The sequence below is a fragment of the Rhamphochromis sp. 'chilingali' genome, assembly GCF_963969265.1.
Source record: "Rhamphochromis sp. 'chilingali' genome assembly, chromosome: 2".
Classification (NCBI taxonomy): Eukaryota; Metazoa; Chordata; class Actinopteri; order Cichliformes; family Cichlidae; genus Rhamphochromis; species Rhamphochromis sp. 'chilingali'.
In genome coordinates this window covers 52,217,382-52,236,173 of record NC_137930.1, presented here as the reverse complement: position 1 = coordinate 52,236,173, position 18,792 = coordinate 52,217,382, and the positions used below count along the sequence as shown (strand labels likewise).

Below are 18,792 nucleotides of genomic sequence, written 5' to 3'. Positions count from 1 at the left end.
ATTTTTCTTATTAAACATTGCAGAGAGTTTAAGAATAAAACAAATCAATGACCATTAAAGACGGTTATCATGTAGGACTAGGCTTATTATACTGTATATAACGTAAATTGTATTCTGATTTGTATACTCCGGCGCGCTAGGTGGCGCTATGAGATGGCATGAACGTTGTTATTAAATTTGTTCAAAATAGAAAACAAGAATCAGTGCAGGGTGGTGCTTTGCAGTGTTGCTGGGGTTGTTTTGGTTTTACTTTTGAATAGTTTGGACTTTCGTATAATTTGTATCTATTTATGGGAGCCTTTTTGCGATAGGAGGATTCTATAATGTGGACGTCGCGGTGAGAGACATAGAAATCACTACTTGGTGAGTTTCTGAAGACCTCGCCTCATGTGTTAGCTTAGCTAGTTAGCATTGGTAATAACATAGATAAAACAGCTATGTCCTTGATTTAGAGCAGCATAATACAAAAAACTGGCAGAGTCACGTATTTAGTATTTAACAGAAATGGCCTTATGATGTGGTCTCGCATGGTTTGCTTTCCCCAAATACTTTTTTCTTTCTTACAGGTTCATCATTCGCAACTGAAACATCTTGAAAATACCAGACGGAGAACCAAAAACATTCTTTTGGTAGTAAGTAAATATACTAACTTTTCGGTGCGTTACTGGTACATTGTAATACAGATCTGAGCTCATAAGGGAACGTTTTTGGCTCTTCTACTGTGTTCAGTGCCCTGAGCAAGTTCATTTGAGACTGCGATATATTGTTATGCGTTTCTCAATCTCTTAAGTTTCCAAGGATGGATTCATTTGTCTCTGTCTGTGTAGACCCTCATCCGTTTTCTTAAACTCTTATCAAACCCTTGACCAATTCACTGGTGGGTGGAGCCTGTCCCAGCTGACAGAGGATGAGAGGCAGGGGAGACTCTGAACAGGTCACCAGGCATAATAGGAGTAACACAGATTTACAGATAACAAAACACTCTAAGATCCACATTTACTAATCTCCAACTAACTCAACAGATGACTTGACTGTGGCAGGATACCGGTGTAAAGGGGGAGCAGGCAAACTCCACACACAAAAGGCTCGAGCTGAGCTTGGGGTTTTATCCCAGAGTACTTACAGTGCCACCCTGTGTTAACTTACATGCCTTTGTTATTTCCTCTAGTTTGATGAGATGGGATTTTGCCAAACATCAAGTAGTGATTTAAAGCCATCAGATCTCTGGATTTAAGCACTCTAGTCTTTAAAAAAAAAGACAAGAGAGAAGACAAGAGAGACACTTGTGCATGGCAGCTGCAGGCTTCAGCACAAATTCTCATTATGTGATAAGTCATCCCTTTGGCCATCAAAACCATAAAATCTAATCCATAAGCAATGAACATTTGCATGAATCAGTATAGACTTTAAAGCCTATTTTCACCAATGTTTTGATTAGCAGAAGACTCGCTCTGCCTCCTGAGCTATAACTACCCTAAATGTTTACATGTGTGGTTTTCAGACATATATTGTAGAGTAGAGCAGGGCGATATGGCCAAAAATATTTATCACGATATATATTTGAAAATTTGCGATAACGATATAACCGACGATATAATTGATGCGAGACAAAATACAACTCCACAACATTACTAGCGCAAAAAGACAACCTTCCATTTATTTTCACTTAAACAAGAAGCTGGTTTTTATGTACATTAAAGCTTTATAAAAATGTAACAGTGCAAATGCAAATTCCTTGCTGAAAGTTTAACCAAAAGGCATTTCCAGTAGAAATGGGCTGACATATCCTGAGCATAACCATGTATAATATCCACTGAAGTTAAAAAGAGGTGCTTTGCAACATTAAACTGCAGTGTGCAGTATGTATTTTTCGGACCATAAGGTGCACGGGATTATAAGGCACATTAAGCGAAACAAAGCAGTCAGATAAATCAAACTTTATTAAACTCATTCTTCTTGCTTCCTCCACTTCTGTACCATTGATTCATTAATGTTGAATTCTCTGGCAGCTGCTCTATTCCCATGTTGTTGCAGTCTATTAATGACTAACCTTCTATTGTGGATGGATTATCTCAGTTGTTCTCCTGACTGAAGTTTGGTCCGTTTACAGCATCCTGCCATGCGATTGCATTTGTCTCTAACCATGAAGAACCTTCACGTTAACTTTTATAAGTGGAAAAGTGTTAGTGTTCGTCCTCCAGCTTCACTGTTTATGTTATGCTAACATAGCTGTGTCGCTAGCGATCACGTAGCACATCATTATATACCAGCTAGCCCAACTTCAGTAACCCTACAAACGTCACTGCTGTTTAGTTTCCTGTCTTCATTTATGTTGGAAGTGATAGCAGAGCTGTACGTTTGAATTTTTTCAGAAATCTCTCAGTCAGAACATGCTATATCATGCTTAGGTAACTAGCGAAACTAGCGAGCTAACTTCCGCTAGCTTCCTGCTAACGTCTAACTCCGTTAAATGTAATAACTTTAGTTTTCATGGATGCCTGGAAGTTAAACTTCATAGTTACACCTGGTAAAGCAGCAATGCTGATCGTTTTATTAAAGATGAAAGAATTTAGACAGTTTTTAACTCTAAGTGATGCTGCAGTGTTGTTTGACCTGAAGATTACGGAGTTTAGGACCCAGATTACTCCCAGATTTAAGAGCATCTTAGTCCGACAAATATGACAATAACAACGGCCGCTTGCATGTTCTGCAAAAAAATGTGCTTTGTCGTGTATCTGACGGACAAACACCAAACCAGTTCCACATCACGGAAGTTGCACCATTTTTACAAACCAATTCTGGTTCATCTGTTTCACTCAACAATCGGCCATGTGCGTATGAAAACAAAGGCACTGCGCGTGCGCGTTTTACTCCCATTCTATCGCGATATTTCATTTTCCTATCGTTGCCTAACATTATACCGGTATTACCGTGAACGGTATAATATGGCCCAGCCCTATTGTAGAGTCTGCTTGAAATGATGTCTGTGCCAAGAACATCACTTTTGAGAACTCACAAAACACCATGAAGTGAAGTTTTTGTTCTAGTCTAGTTTTTCTAGCTAGAATAGTTTGAGAGATCATCAGGCATCCATTTCAGTTTTCTTTTTTTTTCTATCAAAAGTCTTTTTATTAGACAAAGGTTTGAATGCAAAGCATACAATAATGCAAAATGCAGAGAAAAAAACAAAACAAAAAACAACAACAAACAGACTCATAAAAAAAAAAATTAAGGGGGGGGGAATGCACTAGCATCCTCTGCTGCGCCAGCATTAGCACAACTCTCGGCAGTAAGGTTTTTCTCAGTTTGTCTCCTTCCCTTGGACATCCTTCCAATGTCACACACATAAATGACCCGAAAAGTTCGTGTCTAACAGCAAAACGGGGCTCAGAAAGTAAAATTTAAAATTTTAGTTTTCTATATCCTGTTCATATCACACTACCTGATAAGGGTTGTCTACAGGCTGGGTTCCCTGAGTTTAAGAGGAGTGGTGAAAGAATCGTGTGTGTGTAATCATCAAACCTTTTTTCCCCTGCCTTACATAAAGAGTAGAATATCTCTGATCAGAATCAGAATCAGAAAGGGTTTTATTGCCAAATGTTGAGCGGGTTTACAACATTAGGAAATTGCTGCGGTGCTTCAGTGCAAACATACTGTTATAAATACTGTTATAAATTAAGCTTAAATAGACATGAAAATAAAAATGAGAATAAGAATTAAAAGTGCTAAGTAGATAGATAGATATATACATGATATATACATGAGTGCAGGTGGTGATCAGTGCCAAACATGGAATGATGCAGTGAACACAGCGTAGGGTCATGTGTTAGTGGTGGGAACAGTCATACGGTTACTGTTCATGTGTCACAGCAGAGGGGAAGAAACTGTTCTTGTGGCGAGAGGTTCTGGTGCGAATGGACCGGAGCCTCCTGCCTGAGGGGAGCAGGTCAAACAGACTGTGTCCAGGGTGAGAAGGGTCAGCTGAGATCCGAGCTGCACGCCCCAGTGTCCTGGAGGTGTACAGGTCCTGCAGAGATGGGAGTCTGCAGCCAATCACCTTCTCAGCAGAGCGCACAACACGCTGCAGTCTCTGTTTGTCCCTGATAGTGGCTCCAGCGTACCACACGGTGATGGAGGAGGTGAGGATGGACTCGATGATTGCAGTGTAGAACTGCATCATCGTCCGTGTTGGCAGGTTGAATTTCTTCAGCTGCCTCAGGAAGTACATCCTCTGCTGGGCTTTCTTAATGACGGAGGTGATGGTGGGCTCCCACTTCAGGTCCTGGGTGATGGTGGTACCCAGGAAGTGGAATGAGTCCACAGAGGTGATGGGGGTGTCAGTCAGGATGATGGGGGGGGGGGGGGGGGTGGAGCTGTGTGCTTCCTGAAGTCCACAATAATCTCCACTGTCTTCTGGGCATTCAGCACCAGGTTGTTGTGGCTGCACCAGGACACCAGACGTTCAACCTCCCTCCTGTAGGCAGACTCATCCCCGTCCGAGATGAGTCCAATAACGGTGGTGTCATCTGCAAACTTGATTAGCTTGACAGACTGGTGGGTGGAGGTGCAGCAGTTAGTATACAGGGAGAAGAGCAGGGGAGAAAGAACACAACCCTGAGGGGAGCTGGTGCTGATGGTCCGGGAGTCCGAGACATTCTTTCCCAGCCTCACATGCTGTTTCCTGTCCGTCAGGAAGTCAGTGATCCACCGGCAGATGGGATCAGGCACATTCATCTGGGAAAGCTTGCCTCGGAGATGGTCTGGAAGGATGGTATTGAAGGCAGAGCTGAAGTCCACAAACAGGATCCTGGCGTAGGTTCCTGGGGAGTCCAGATGCTGCAGGATGAAGTGTAGGGCCATGTTGATGGCGTCGTCTACAGACCTGTTGGCTCTGTATGCAAACTGCAGGGGGTCCAGGAGGGGGGCCGTGAGGGCCGTGATGACGAGAGATCATTGATGTATTAAGATCATTCTTTAAAACGTTGTCTTTATTTTGGCTGACTGTAGAGCAATGTTATAATAGTGTCTATATTGATAAACAGCTATTTAATCCCCTTTTTTAAAATGTTTTTTTTTGTTGTTGTTTTTTTGCAGTGGCATATCGACATGGCCGAAAATCATTTATTAGAGAAGCATATGAAGAACACTTCTTACCAGTGGATGGAAGAGAGGTGAGAGAATGTGCTTTTCATGACTAATTCATTTGTATTTAGTGAAAAGAATTTTATTAGTAGGAATCTCTGGTGTTATGATGTTATCATTACTATAGTCTTGTAGACAGAGTATGTATGTGTTGATGAGTATTTGACCACTTTTTAGGAGGTCAGTGTTCTTTCCAAGTCTTTTGACACTCAGAAATTTTAGACATGTTTCTCTTATTCTATTTGATGCTGCATTAAGGATAGTATGCTCTGAAATATCAAATGTGTTGTGCTGTTATTTCAGGTGACAGTTCAGCGGGTTGTAAATATTGTCGAAAAGAGGTCCCACATGCCACGGCCGGGAGTGGAATTAGACAGAAGATTTAATGATGATCCATGGTATGGAAGTCCTCGTGATTACCATGATGGAAGAGGCTATTCTGAGGACGGCAGTTATCCAGCGAACAATCAACGAGGCTTTGATGAAAATCTCAACTTGGGCAATTTCCGTAGAAATTCCTCTCCCCACCAAAGTGTACGATAAACTTGATTTGCAAGTGTGGTTCAGAAACCTGAATCTGTGTTGTGTTAAATCTGCATTTGTGGCCTTTCGCCATTAAAGTTACTGAAATTGTGATTTTTTTTCTTTTTTTCAGGAGGCACCGTATTCTCAGCAGTGTTATAGCAAAGATGATTTGAGGCATCAGTTAAGCTCAAGGTAGTATGTTCATTCTTTTTGTTTTTTTTAAGGTATTCAATTTGTCAACAATTTTTGCTTTTTATATTTCGTCTTCATTACTTTGTGTCAGATCTCAACTCTGATGAATTCTTTGTGTAATCCATTCTATTGACCACTAGATGGTGGCAGAGTTCTGTCTTTTAAAAAGTAAGCTCAATCAAAAGTTTGAACACACCTTCTCATTTCATGGTTTTTCTTTATTTACATGACTGTTTACTTTGGAGATTCTAACTGAAGGGATCAAAACTATGAATGAACACATATGGAATTATGCAGTAAACAAAAAGTTTGAAAAACATCAAAAAAGTTTCTTGAAAATAGCCACCCTTTGCGTTGATTTCTGCTTTGCACACCCTTGGCATTCTCTCGATGAGCTTCATGAGGCAGTCATCTGAAATGGTTTTCGAAGAGTCTTGAAGGAGTTCCCAGAGACGCTGAGCACTTGTTGGCCCTTTTGCCTTCACTTTGCGGTCCATCTCATCCCAAACCATCTTGATGGGGTTTAGGTCAGGTGACTGTGAAGGCCAGCACATCTGGTGCAATACTCCATCACTTTCCTACTTGGTCAAACAGCCCTACACAGCTTGGAGGTGTGTTTGGGGTCATTGTCCTGTTGAAAAATAAATGATGGCCCAACTAAACGTAAACCGGATGGGATGGCATATTACTGCAGGATCCTGTAGTAGCCGTGCTGGTTCAGTGTACCTTCAGTTTTGAATAAATCCCCATCAGTGTCGTCAGCAAAGTACCCCCACACCATCACACCTCCTCTTCCATATTTCATGGTGGAAACCATGCATGTAGAGACCATCCCTTCACCTTTTCTGCGTCGCACAAAGACACAGTGGGTAGAGCTAAAGATTTCAAATTTGGACTTATAAGATTAAAGCACAGATTTCCCCTGGTCTAATGTCCTTTCTTTGTGTTTCTTGGCCCAAACAAATCTCTCCTGCTTATTGCTTTTCCTTAAAAGTGGTTTCTTAGCAGCTACATCAGCAGACACTCTTTTCTCGTTGGCCACTTCGACATACCACCAGTTTATAGGCCCAAGCCTCACTTTCAAGGAGTCATACCAGGCTACAGAAGGGGACAAAGGCCACTAGTGTCTACTCACTAAGTCAGACAACCCCACCCTGAGAGGAAAAACAGCTGGACACTCTGTCCACAGTTAAACACCCACCCACCCACACAAACACACACCCATATACACATACATGTCTCTGACACTCTGAGCAGCAGGTCTTATTTAATTTCTGGCCTTATTTTCCTAAAGTTCCTAATATTCCTAAATGAATATTAGATAATTTCAGGTTGTCATTTAATCTTGAATATGTATGATGCAGTAATTCTGTTAGGTGCATATTATTTAAAGCTTGTGAAGGAATGCCTGGCATTAAAAAAGCATTTTGCCAGCTTAAATTGTAAGCTCATATATCACATTTTTAAATTTGCCCCTTCTGTTTTTTTCATGCTGACACTGCTGGATTGCCACGTTAGATTTATCATAATTTGTAAAATGCTGACAGTGACATTGTAGATGAACTTTAAAATGAGGCATTTTGGTAAAATTGTAAAAACCCAGAATGCACAGAGTGGTCATACAGTATGTAGTACAACCTGCCTTCTGTGTAATTCTAAACTAAATCTATAGTTTTTGTTTAATGAAAAAATACTTTAAAATCAAGTGAATATTTTCACAGTTAATTACCAGATTCCCCACCTATATCAGTCTCACCCACTGCACAACAACTAAAGAAGGAATTCTGTACTGTTTAACTGTAAAATTACGAAGACGCCCATTTAATTTGACTTGCTTGTGTAATTACTGAGCCTTTATGTGAACTTTGGATCTGTCAGGTGTTTCTGTGAGTAGAAAAGGAGGGTATTTTAAACAAAGATTGCAATGACTAAAAATTTCAGTATTGATCCTATTTGTGTCACAATGCATAGCCAAGAGTTCTGTCAGTTCCTCAGCAGCACTGGTGTAATATTGCTCCACAATCAGAACTGTGTAAATGAAGTGTTTAGTTTAGAGAAAGTTTATGCTTCTGGTTGTTCTGCCAAGGTACAGCTCATTTTTTTTGAGTCATTTCATCATTACCAGTCAGCTTGGCCATTACCAACGAGGCCAAGCTGACAAATGTAAAATTACTCTTACAATCCCAGCACAAGATATAAACTCTAGGTACTCTTTGCTCCGTAAGACCGAGCAGGACTCATGCAGACGGGAAATAAAGACACAGCTCAGGCACTAATTAGTCGCTCTCTAAATTAAAAGTTGCCTGCGTGGATAAATATACAAATTACTATTATTACTTACTGGAAATTATACATTTAACTCTTGACTATAAGAATGAAGAGCACTCATGTGCAGACATGAACCTTTGAATGTATGTCATTTGTCTGTGAACGCATGTCTGATAAACGCTTTACTCTCTTTTGTTGTTTTCTGACTTCTAAATAAGATACACAAGCTTTTTTCTACCTTTAATGTTTGTTTTGGACGGCATAAAATGACAGTGTTTGGCAAATGGCATGCTAAGTCTGCTACTTCAAACAGGCCATGAGTCGTAAAAGTTTGAGCCCTTGTTAGACCTGCTTTTTGTTTGAGATGAGGATTGGGTTCAAGCAGAGGTCGTGACAGCCAGGTGCCTTTAAATTGTTCTGGAGGTTATTTGAACACAAGCTTTGAGTTTGGAGAATTGTGAAGTCGATGTGTAAGGAACTATGGTGATTTAATTATGCTGGGGCTATCAAATGTTGCAAAAATGCTCCGAAATTGTATTTAATGGTAAATAAAGAACAGATTTAGTGTCAGTGCGTTCTTACCGTAGCTACAGGCTGCATGAAATTGAGGACAGATCATAGTGAGGGAAGACCATAATCAGTCCATTTTCCAGCCAACAGTTGCTTTTGCCAAAGTGGAAGATTGCCTTAGTTCCAGAAATTTATCAGTACCCCACGGAGTCTTTCAAGTCTTTTTCATTAGTTTTCCTGCTTCCATCACCAATCTGACGGAGTCACTGATGCATAACCTGCACATTTGTTTTTAATACCAGCAATCGTAACTAAAACAGCATTTTGAACTCAACTTTCATAGATTACGTTAAATGTGCTTCTAACTAAACTGCTTCATTTGCTAGTGCTTAAATCTGCCTTTTTTCCTGTTGTGTTCTGTCTTAGAAAGAGTGGTCGAGGACACCCTTTTCGCAACAGAGGTCGGGGAGGCCCTACTCAAAGGTCAGTGCGCGACAGAAAAGCCAAGTCAGTGCCCTCACGTGCATTTCTGGGTGTTGACATCCTCTTAACTGTTTGCAAACAAAGCTTGAATTTGGAATATGAATTACGATCCAGTCTTGATGCATGTTCAGTTATTCAGATAAGGAAACCACAGAAAGTCGATTCTGTTCATCTGGATGTAACATTGTCAGTGGGAAAAACATTTTGTCACTCTTCCAAGTGGCTTCTTTTTTGTTATCCAAGTGCTACTTCCAGATGAACACAATCTGGGATATCTTTGTGGGATACATTACAATCAGTTATATAAAGAGAAATCCAGTTTGCCTTTTGTGTAATCCTTTTCTATGCATACAGTAAGCAGTTTGTTTGGTCACCAGTATTTATGGCATTAGTTTGCTCTCCATAGAAAGGACCATGATGAGTACAGGAACCCTCAGCCTACAGTTATTGTGCGAGATCGCTCTCCTGGAAGAAGGGAAGGCCAGCCGCCTCTTCGTTCCGGATCAAACATCAAAAACTTCTCACCTGATGGGGACAAAAGCTACACATATCAGCAGGGACAGCAAAAGCGTAAGTGTAAAATCCTCTGAGGATGCCAAATAGCTCATTTTAATGATTTTGATAATGCCCGCATACCGATTCACAGCGGGATTAGCTAAAAGATGCCAAAGGAAGTGTGTGTAGAGAGAACTGGTCACCAAGGGTCAGTCTATGAAAACAATACCTTGATATTCACATGGATGATCACCGGTTGTTCAACGTCACATTTGCATTTGAACTCTTTCTCATAGTCCACTTTATGTGTATAGTCCAACATCAATTCTTCTCCTCGACCTATAAGTTGAACTTGCTCGTGTGACCCGGTGTGGCAGCAGATAGTAGGACATCTAATAACAAAGCACATTCTTTGATTTTGCATGAGAAAAACCTAAAAGCCCATTGATAGGTTGAGAGTTGTGAAGTTGCTTTACCTAATACAGCACTTTTTGTGCAACTGTTATATCCTTTGAAGTGAAACTAGAAATCACTCCCAATTTTACAAAGATAATTAAAATGTCTAAACAAATTAAGCCGCTTCAGGTGAAACATCTGTTTTTCAGAGGTGGTGTGTAATGTGTGGGGTCAGGGTGTGCTGAAAAATGTTAGGGTGGTAATTAGGCTAACACCAAACACACTTTCAGAGGCTGGGAAAAGGGTACCCTTAGCTTGGGGTGGTTTGGCTTTGGCTCTACCCTGACCTCTTTTTTTAGTCAGAATGTATTAAATACACTAGCTTAAAACTGTCTTCAGAATCACACTGGGTGTGTCATTTTACTCAGTTTCACTTTTGTGACTTTTATAGGCTTCAGAAATATCATTTTCAGTGCTGAGCCAGTGAAATTTATGAATGTTTTAAAGAGATCTGACACAAGCAGAGTTATTAATTTAAAGCAAGAAGTGTGGACAATAATTTCTCCACTTCTTTGATTTCTGAGAGGCTTAAATGTATTTATGTGTTAAAAGCTGAGCTTCATGTTCTACAGCCCTTTGAAAATGTAATAAAACAGTGAGAAAACAGATGCACCTCCCTGCTCCACTACCATCTGGGATGTTAATTAGAGCAGCACAGCAAAGTACTCAAAAAGTGTGTTTGATTATAGGGCACACTGGGCTTTGTCATGAACACAAAAGGTTTAGTTCAAGTACATTTTTACAGTCAATTGTTGTCAGGTACATATAACAAATTTTCTCACATTCTGAAATAAGCAATACAAGTACACTTACTTTATGTAGCATTTGGCTGTGAGTCTAAAAATGAGAACTATTCTGCATTAAACTACTTCCATTACATGAATGTTTGTGCTGTGTTTTTATATGAGCAGTTATAACATTAAACTGCATATGGATTATGGCAGACTGGCGCTCATGTAAGAGTGTGTAATAGCCCACAATAGCTTTAGGCTGTTATAACTAGCTCTGCACTTAACATGGTTCATTATTATTATAAGTGCTTGACTTTCACACTGTAGTTTTTCTGTTTGCTCTGAGCAACATTATCGCAGTATCTAACCTTTTTGCGGCGAAAGTTGGTGCCATCTGGAGACTCCATAGTCCCACAGCAAAACACCAATTAGCTTTCATCTCAGATCAATTAAATCAAAATGAGAAGTATCCTTCATTAAAATAAACAGCTAGCTTCTATTTGTTTTTTTGTTGTTTTTTTTTCTAGACACACTGGAGCCAAAGACGGCAATATTTCAGTTTAGGCACAGCTGAACTCCATGACCACTATTGTGTAGGAGGCTCCAACAAGGGAGTATTAAAAAAACTGTGACTTATACTTTTCAGCTGCTTCATAAGGCTGTGGTAAATTGTTCACTGTGATAAGTGAGGTACTGTCTCATGTCTCACTGTAAAAACAAATTTTCCTCCAGGATATCTTTTAAAAATATTTTGTGGTGTTTTACCATTATTGGGCATTATAGTAGGGAGAGTTTGGTGTCTTTAGAAAAAGAAGACTAAACAACAACAAAAACCAGATTTTAAATCATGTATTTATGGGTACTAACATGTATTTTTTGGGTCCCTCTGTGTAACATTAGTCAGATGTATGATAGTTATCTCAGGATGCTTATCTGCTTATTTTCTTACTCTAATTTTACTTTTCTCTGCAGATAAACCCAATCTGGTGACAAGCCACACTCCCAGCAGCTCTGTGGAAGGGTCCCCTCACAGTTCAGCCTCTTCAAAGGTAAAAGAAACATTTTTGAGAAGATTCAAATAGTTGTGCTCTTAAACTGAATGCACTGACAAATGTGGTAACAGCTGGAAAAAGTGCAGGTAACACAAGCTATGAGAAGATGTTACAGAATATCACTTGTACTATTGCATTGCAAATACAGAAGAGGAAAATATTTGCATTCGGGGCTGTAATCCTTCACAATTTATATCCATTACGATCTACATATTCTTTTGGTTTATCTTGGACATTGAGCCAAATAAAAGTTCTGTGAATGCGTTAATGAAACCTATCAATCTTAAGGATGCATTACTCAGATAAGGAGGATAAAGAATATATAAATGATGATTTTAGTAATAGATTTCAATTCAGTTAACAGAAAACTCAAAAAGTGTGCATCTGGATTATTATGGGTGAAACATATTGTGCAAAAATCTGGCAGCTCCATCAGCATGTTACTGTAAAAATAATAAGCAAAATTTGCTCTTTGGTTCACGGACATTAAGGTTGGGTTTCCTTTAGGTTATCTCTGTAATCAGAGCGATATACCCTGTCTGGTAACCTCATTTCTGTTTACTGTTGACATGTGGCATGCATAATTAGACACACACGAAAACAAGAACTCAACACCTGTAAGAGAGCAAAGTTGTCTCCATTTGAAAGACTTTGAAATCAGAGCCAGTTTCTAAGCGCGGTGCCCTCGGCTCTAACCCCTTAACCTTTGGCCCGCCAGGAAAAAACTTCAGCATCTGCAGCGGAGTCGGAAGAGGCGGCGGCTGCCAGCATGGAGCCAAAGCTGACACCAGAGCAGGACATCAAGGCTCGCCGGTTGGAGGCCATTAAGGCGAAGGCTCTGGAAATTGAGACGGTAGTAATTTCCTCCATGAAACTGTCTACCTTCTGTGAATTCACTTTACTTTATATGTTGCTTTGGATAATGTAACTAAGGGTAACCACAACTACCTATATGGCTCTTTGCTCAGGCTGACCCTTCATTATTCATTCATCATATCACTGGGTCTTTAATACGACATCAACTAAAATCTTTTTGACCTTAAAAGGGTGAGATTATATTTCTGAGATTTTACAGGAAATAGAGAAATTAGCTTAATTGCGTATTGTTTCAGGGTACTGAACCGCCTGTTGGCCAGTGAAACCTTCAGACTCGCCTCACTGTAACTCGTTTCTCTCACTTTTTTTAAGGCCAACTCATGACTGACTTATACACCACTCAGATCAGCCAGTTACAGAGGACATAGGCACAGGTTCAGGAAAGAAACTAAGCTGATGTCTTAAGTTATTAAATACCAAACGTATTGAACCACTTTTTTTAGCTGGGACGTGCTAATAGGTTCATCTCAATGTGTGGTGGCCTGTTGCTGTACATGTTTGAGTGACTTTATGCTTGACTTTATGTATCACTGTAAGTCATGGAGCAATAAGTACAAGCTATGCCTCGGCTTGTTGTAGCTTATATGTGAGAATCATATTTTTCTTGTAGAAAAAGAGGATGAGTAAGCAGAAAAATGCTTAGCACCTCAGTTTGCGATGCCTCTCGCGGCCTGCTATTTGGAGTTGCACTTTTTCCATCCCCTTCATCACTTTACACTACAGTACTACTTATCTATTCCAGTTAAAGCAGTGCAGGAATTGCCCTGCAGGATGCAGGCGGCCCACACACAGTGTGGTACATCTCTTGGCATTAGCACACACATGCTTACCCTGCCATTTAAAGACGTGGTGAGAGGCAGCAACCTCAACTGCGCCTTTACTGTAACATCTGCCACAGGCGCAGTCAAAACCACATAGTGCTCGGTCACTCTGAAGGAATGCCGAAATGAGCCGATCAGGTAGCAAGCAGAGACGGGCCACTGAGTCAATACACTGGTTAAAAAAATGTGTTCTTTTTATAAAAATGTTTGTCGTTTCAAAATGAGCTTTTTTTCCTACAAGTTTTAATCATTTGTGGACATCCCTGCATGAGGCTCATTCAGTCACAGACAGATTTAATGCAGTGACTCATTGCATCCCATAACATACTGTCTGAAGCCATCATAGGGAGGCGATGGCCTGGGAGGTAGAGTGGGTAATGTGCTTCTCAGAAGGTTGGTGGTTCGAACCCTGGATTCTCCAACCTGCATGTCGAAGTATCCTTGAGCAAAATACTGGACACCAAGTTGCATCCATCAGAGTCTGAGTGTGTGAACATTAAGTTAAAAGTGCATAACTCCTTCTCTTTTTTTTCTGTTGCAACGGATGGGCAGAGGATCAGTTTATTATTCTTTAAAGTGACCACAGAACAAGTCTGAACATGTAAAATAACAACAACAGAGTAGAAACTTAGAAAACATCCATATTTCAATATCACACCAAAGCTAAGTGCCTGGGAGTGATTTTCCCTAGAAGTACATTCATCATCTCAATCAGCCCAAATGAAACATATCCATTTCAACTATTAGCCCCTCCATTGAGAGGTCCGGTTTGCAGCTTGAGTGATTAAAATGGCTCTTTTAATATCCCCTAATGTGTACCAGCCCTCAAGTCATTACCCTACTTCCCTTATTATGCAGGACCCCTGCCTGCATCAGTGCTCATTTGAACAGAGCCTCACTAAACATCCATGTGAGAGCCGTATGTATAATTTCACTCAAAGCCTTTACTTCCCAGCCCCCACACACTATTCCACTGCACACTCCTGTCTGTATGTTCACAATCTGGACCTCCACAAACATCCGATTTGGGCAGAAGCCTGCTTTTTAAGGCTCCTCCTTAAGGCCCCTAGTGTTGCCATTTCTCCTGGGGCTCCGGTCCGTCCTGTGTGGGCCCGTAGTATCAGGCTTAAAAATCAGCCCATAGCGCCCACTCCAGAGAAGGAACTTAGGCAGAACCTCACCGCAACCTTTACTCACAACATTAAGAGCATGCTGAGGTCAGAAACACACTTCCTATTAGTTCATGCGAAATAGAAACATTTCTTATAGAAATAATAGTCTCCCCACAGTTGTTCAGTATGTTGTACATATACATCGGTTGTTAATCCTTCAGAAAAATGAAGCAAATGAAGCATTCTCAAGTCTGTTTTGATTCTTTCAAGCATGAAAACAGTGTCTGTGGGATATAATGAAGTGAAAATGTAATTACTGCCACGAAAGGCTGTAACTTGGGAAGAGCTCAGACATGGCTTTGTTTTGAAAGATGGCAAACAAAATCAATCCGAAGGCGATTAAAGGGGTGGGATTGGTGCGTTGGGCATTATACCACATGTTTGTGTCTCACTTAGCCCATGTTTCCTCTCACATTTGGACCAGGCTTTTTTTCTAAATGATTTTTACTTTGTGCAAATGTTCAAGGAGGACAGATCTTTTCTTAGGAGATAAATTTGTTAGTAGAAAATAGTTGCAACTGTTAGAAGGACAAATGGTTTTGTAGGTCGACAGAGAAAAGGGGCCCACGCGTTGCTGTATGAAGCTGACCCTCAGCTTAGTGGCCACACGTGTCGTGAGTCGCTCACTTCCTTGTGGTCGGGTTGAAGTCTATCATTATGTGGGGTTGCAAATTTCACATGACATGATCTGCAGACATTAAGACATCCGCCGCAGTCCAAACATCTCCCACAGTCTGGGATATTTCTGTCAGATTCATTCTAAACAGCCTTCCCTTTGTGTGTATGTGTACAATGCATATTGAAATACAGTGATAATAACCTATATTGCATCAACATTCATTCATAATAGTTATTTACTCACCTAATATTTGATTAATTTTTCCTTTAACCTTGTTTCAAATGGTCTAAAGCGAAGAAGGTGTGTTAAAGATGCGAGAATGAACAAATAAGCGAGAATTAGGCATCTGAACATGCTGTGGCTGGTTCAGCTGTGAAGTGAGAGAGGAATGATATAAAAAGGATAACTAAAGAGGCTGTAGGCAGTTTTTTTTTAACTTAATTGTAATTATCAAGAACAGCATACAATGAAGACCGTTCATTTTCACTCTCCAAGTTTTGTGTGTAATTTTCACATAACGTTTTAACCAGACCCAGCGCCTGGGATTTTTTCCCCTCTCTAACAGGTTCGCTCAGTAGCCTCTTTTGCTTGAAAACACAGTAAATGGCTCCCATGTGGTGATCTGTTTCCATCCATATTGTTCAGGAGTGAATGTTATTCTTGTTTCTTTGACCTTTTCCGCGTGTTTAAAGCCCCACCTGGCTCAACTCCCTCTCAGATTTTGACTGTGGTAAATTTATATTTTTTAAATATTCTAGATTTACAATAATGACAGTTAAACGATTTAGCAAATTACATATTGGAGACACATAACTTTCTCAGCGGGTAAGGTTAGGTTATGGCAGTAAATTTCTAAATGCTTCAGACTGATGGATACACAATTTTGAGTTAGCCTGACATTACATGATATGTATCTAGGCAAAGAAACAGCAGCTGTGGTTTTTAATTTCCCCAGCACTGACTGAACCCTGGAATATAGTGTTTAACCGGTTAACCTCACTTTCTGTTTAAGCACGGACACTGATTTAAGTTGACAGGCAGCATTTTTTCTTTTCAAAGTTAGCAAAGCTGATGGTGTGTGTTTTATTGTATTTTAACAGACTGATAATAGTAGATGAGATACAGTTGGCTAATTTTAGTTCAGCAACTAATGCCTGCACACCCCACAGTCCTAAAATGGCTTTGTGGTCTGAACATGACACAGATAAGTAGTACTTCTAACATAAGGATGCTGAGACTGTTTAATTAAGTCATTACTTTAAAGAGGTCACGTCTCCAGACATGTGCAAAACTGAGCAAGGACTGTCTTCTGTTTGATCAAGTTGTTATCAATAGTTGAGATAACCAAAAAAAATTGAAAACTAGCTGGAAATGATATAATTTTTTTTTTTTTTTTGCACTGGCTGTATTTTGATATATATTTGCTGCTTGATCACCTGCAGAGTGGCTGTTTCAAGTTCTCCAGTGACCGTGATTGTAGATGTGATTGCGGCTGAACTCTGGAAGACTCTGATGTCCCATAGTCCTCCTTAACAGGCTGGTGTAGCCCTAAACCTCTGTGCAGAGTCAGTGAAGGGCCTTGCATTTTGCCATTTTCCCTCAGGTGATAAAGATGTTGTCAGCGTGCACCTGGGACTCCAATAAAGAACTTAATAGCTTTTGGGTTGGCAGTAAAATCTCTATGGGACATGAGAGCTTGTTGCAATGTGGTGTGAAAGAATGCTGCTGCTTAGTTCTCATTGATTTCATTGTGTAACTACACATCCAAACGACATCCTTTGCTTTTCTTGTAATTTGAAAAAAAAAAAAGATCCGTTGCTTTTAAAGCCAAAAGACTCAAGATTTTATTTTGAAGAGGCAACGAGAAAAAAAAGAATCAAAGACTATAATATTCTTTTTTTTACTACTCACCACAGCAAAAAACTGTCTCAATCTCATTCTATTGCTAGCATCCTCTTCTGTCACATCAACCCTTCCACATGTCCTCCTTCATTACATCTATAAACCTTCCTCTTTTCTTCCTCCTTGGCAACTCCATATTCAACATCCTTTGCACAATATATCCACTATGCCTCCTCCTCACTTGCTCAAACCAGACTTGTGCCTCTATTTTGTCTCCAAGCTGCTCGACCTGAGCTGTCCCTCTGATATTTCTAATCCTGTCCATCCTGGTCTCTCTCAGTATAAACCTGAGCATCTTCAACTCTACCACCTCAGCTCAGCTTCCTTCTTAGTGCCACTGTTTCAGATCAGAACAGGATTCACTTCTGCCTTTTAGACTTTCTTTTCATTCTTGCAGCTATCCTTCTCACAAATCAGCCCTTTAAGATAAGGGCACAGTTATAACATTCAAATAGAACAATTTATTATGTCTTTATAATGTGGCTTTGATTTTGTTTTGTTTTTTATTCGTTGTGTTATGATATTGCATACATAATGACATTCTTGATGTGATTGTTTTGTTTACAGCATTACAGACAGGACTGTGAGACGTTTCGCACGGTGGTGAATATGCTGGTGGAAAAAGAGCCCAGCTTGGATAAAATGCTGCAAGCGCCACTAGACAAAAACCTGCTGGAGATCAAACAGCGTTGCCTAGATGCTCTTAGGAACTTTGTGAAGGAGCTGGATGAAGTAATAGAGCAGCCGGACACCAAAGCGTAAGCCGCACATCACTAAAACAAAGAGGAGATAGAATAGAGTTTCAACACTTTCCATTTGAAAAAAGTGGAAAAATGTTCCATGTGCAAAGTTTATCTAAAGTGTTTAACTATTTTATATTTTTACAGTGTTCTTCAAAGAACAGTACTGGCAATTTATTTACACAAAACACTCATGTACAGTATTATGTGCAAACAGGATCATTGTGATAGAAAGGGGTATGTTTAAAACTAGACTGAATGACTGAAATGCCTATTGCATTTTGGGTCAAAATCAAGTTTGTGAACTGACATAGTGCTTTTTTTTTTTTTTACCATGAATTGTGTTGTCAGAAACATAAAATGTTATTGCATTTATAATTGATGTAAAGCTAAACATGTCATCATTTACACCAGCTGGAAGCTTGGTTAACATTACTGCTAAAATCTTCTGATAAGGAAATTTAAAAAAAATAAGAAATCATGAAATGTAGCACATAGAATGATTTTTACCTTTAGCTATGGCTACAAGTGCAGCTAAGACCAACACAAAAACAAGCATTATCCACCAGTTATCAAAGGGTCCAAGTTCATGATGTGTTTTACTGGTGCAGGAGAGTGCATTTTTTAGGATATGCATTTATTTTCTTTTTTTCTGCTTGTGAATATCTTTTTGCTTTGCAGTTAAAACTTTTGCAAATAAAATGTGAGACCTGTAAATAAATGATGTCTCGTATTTCCTTGTTTACATCAATTACAGTACATCAATTAAATGTGTTTTCAGAAAATGGTCACAAAAAAATCAACACCA

General features: G+C 39.8%; 1 protein-coding gene across 1 annotated transcript; it reads left to right on the top strand.

Moving 5' to 3' along the window:
- Positions 1–175: 175 nt before the first annotated feature.
- On the top strand, positions 176–18,705 carry LOC308389133 (uncharacterized protein). The gene is made up of 10 exons (XM_080870309.1): positions 176–363; positions 567–632; positions 5,095–5,171; positions 5,446–5,676; positions 5,798–5,859; positions 9,064–9,120; positions 9,527–9,690; positions 11,775–11,851; positions 12,573–12,707; positions 17,812–18,705. Coding segments are annotated over exons 2-10 (999 nt in total). The 5' UTR covers positions 176–363; positions 567–631; the 3' UTR covers positions 18,007–18,705.
- Positions 18,706–18,792: the final 87 nt, after the last annotated feature.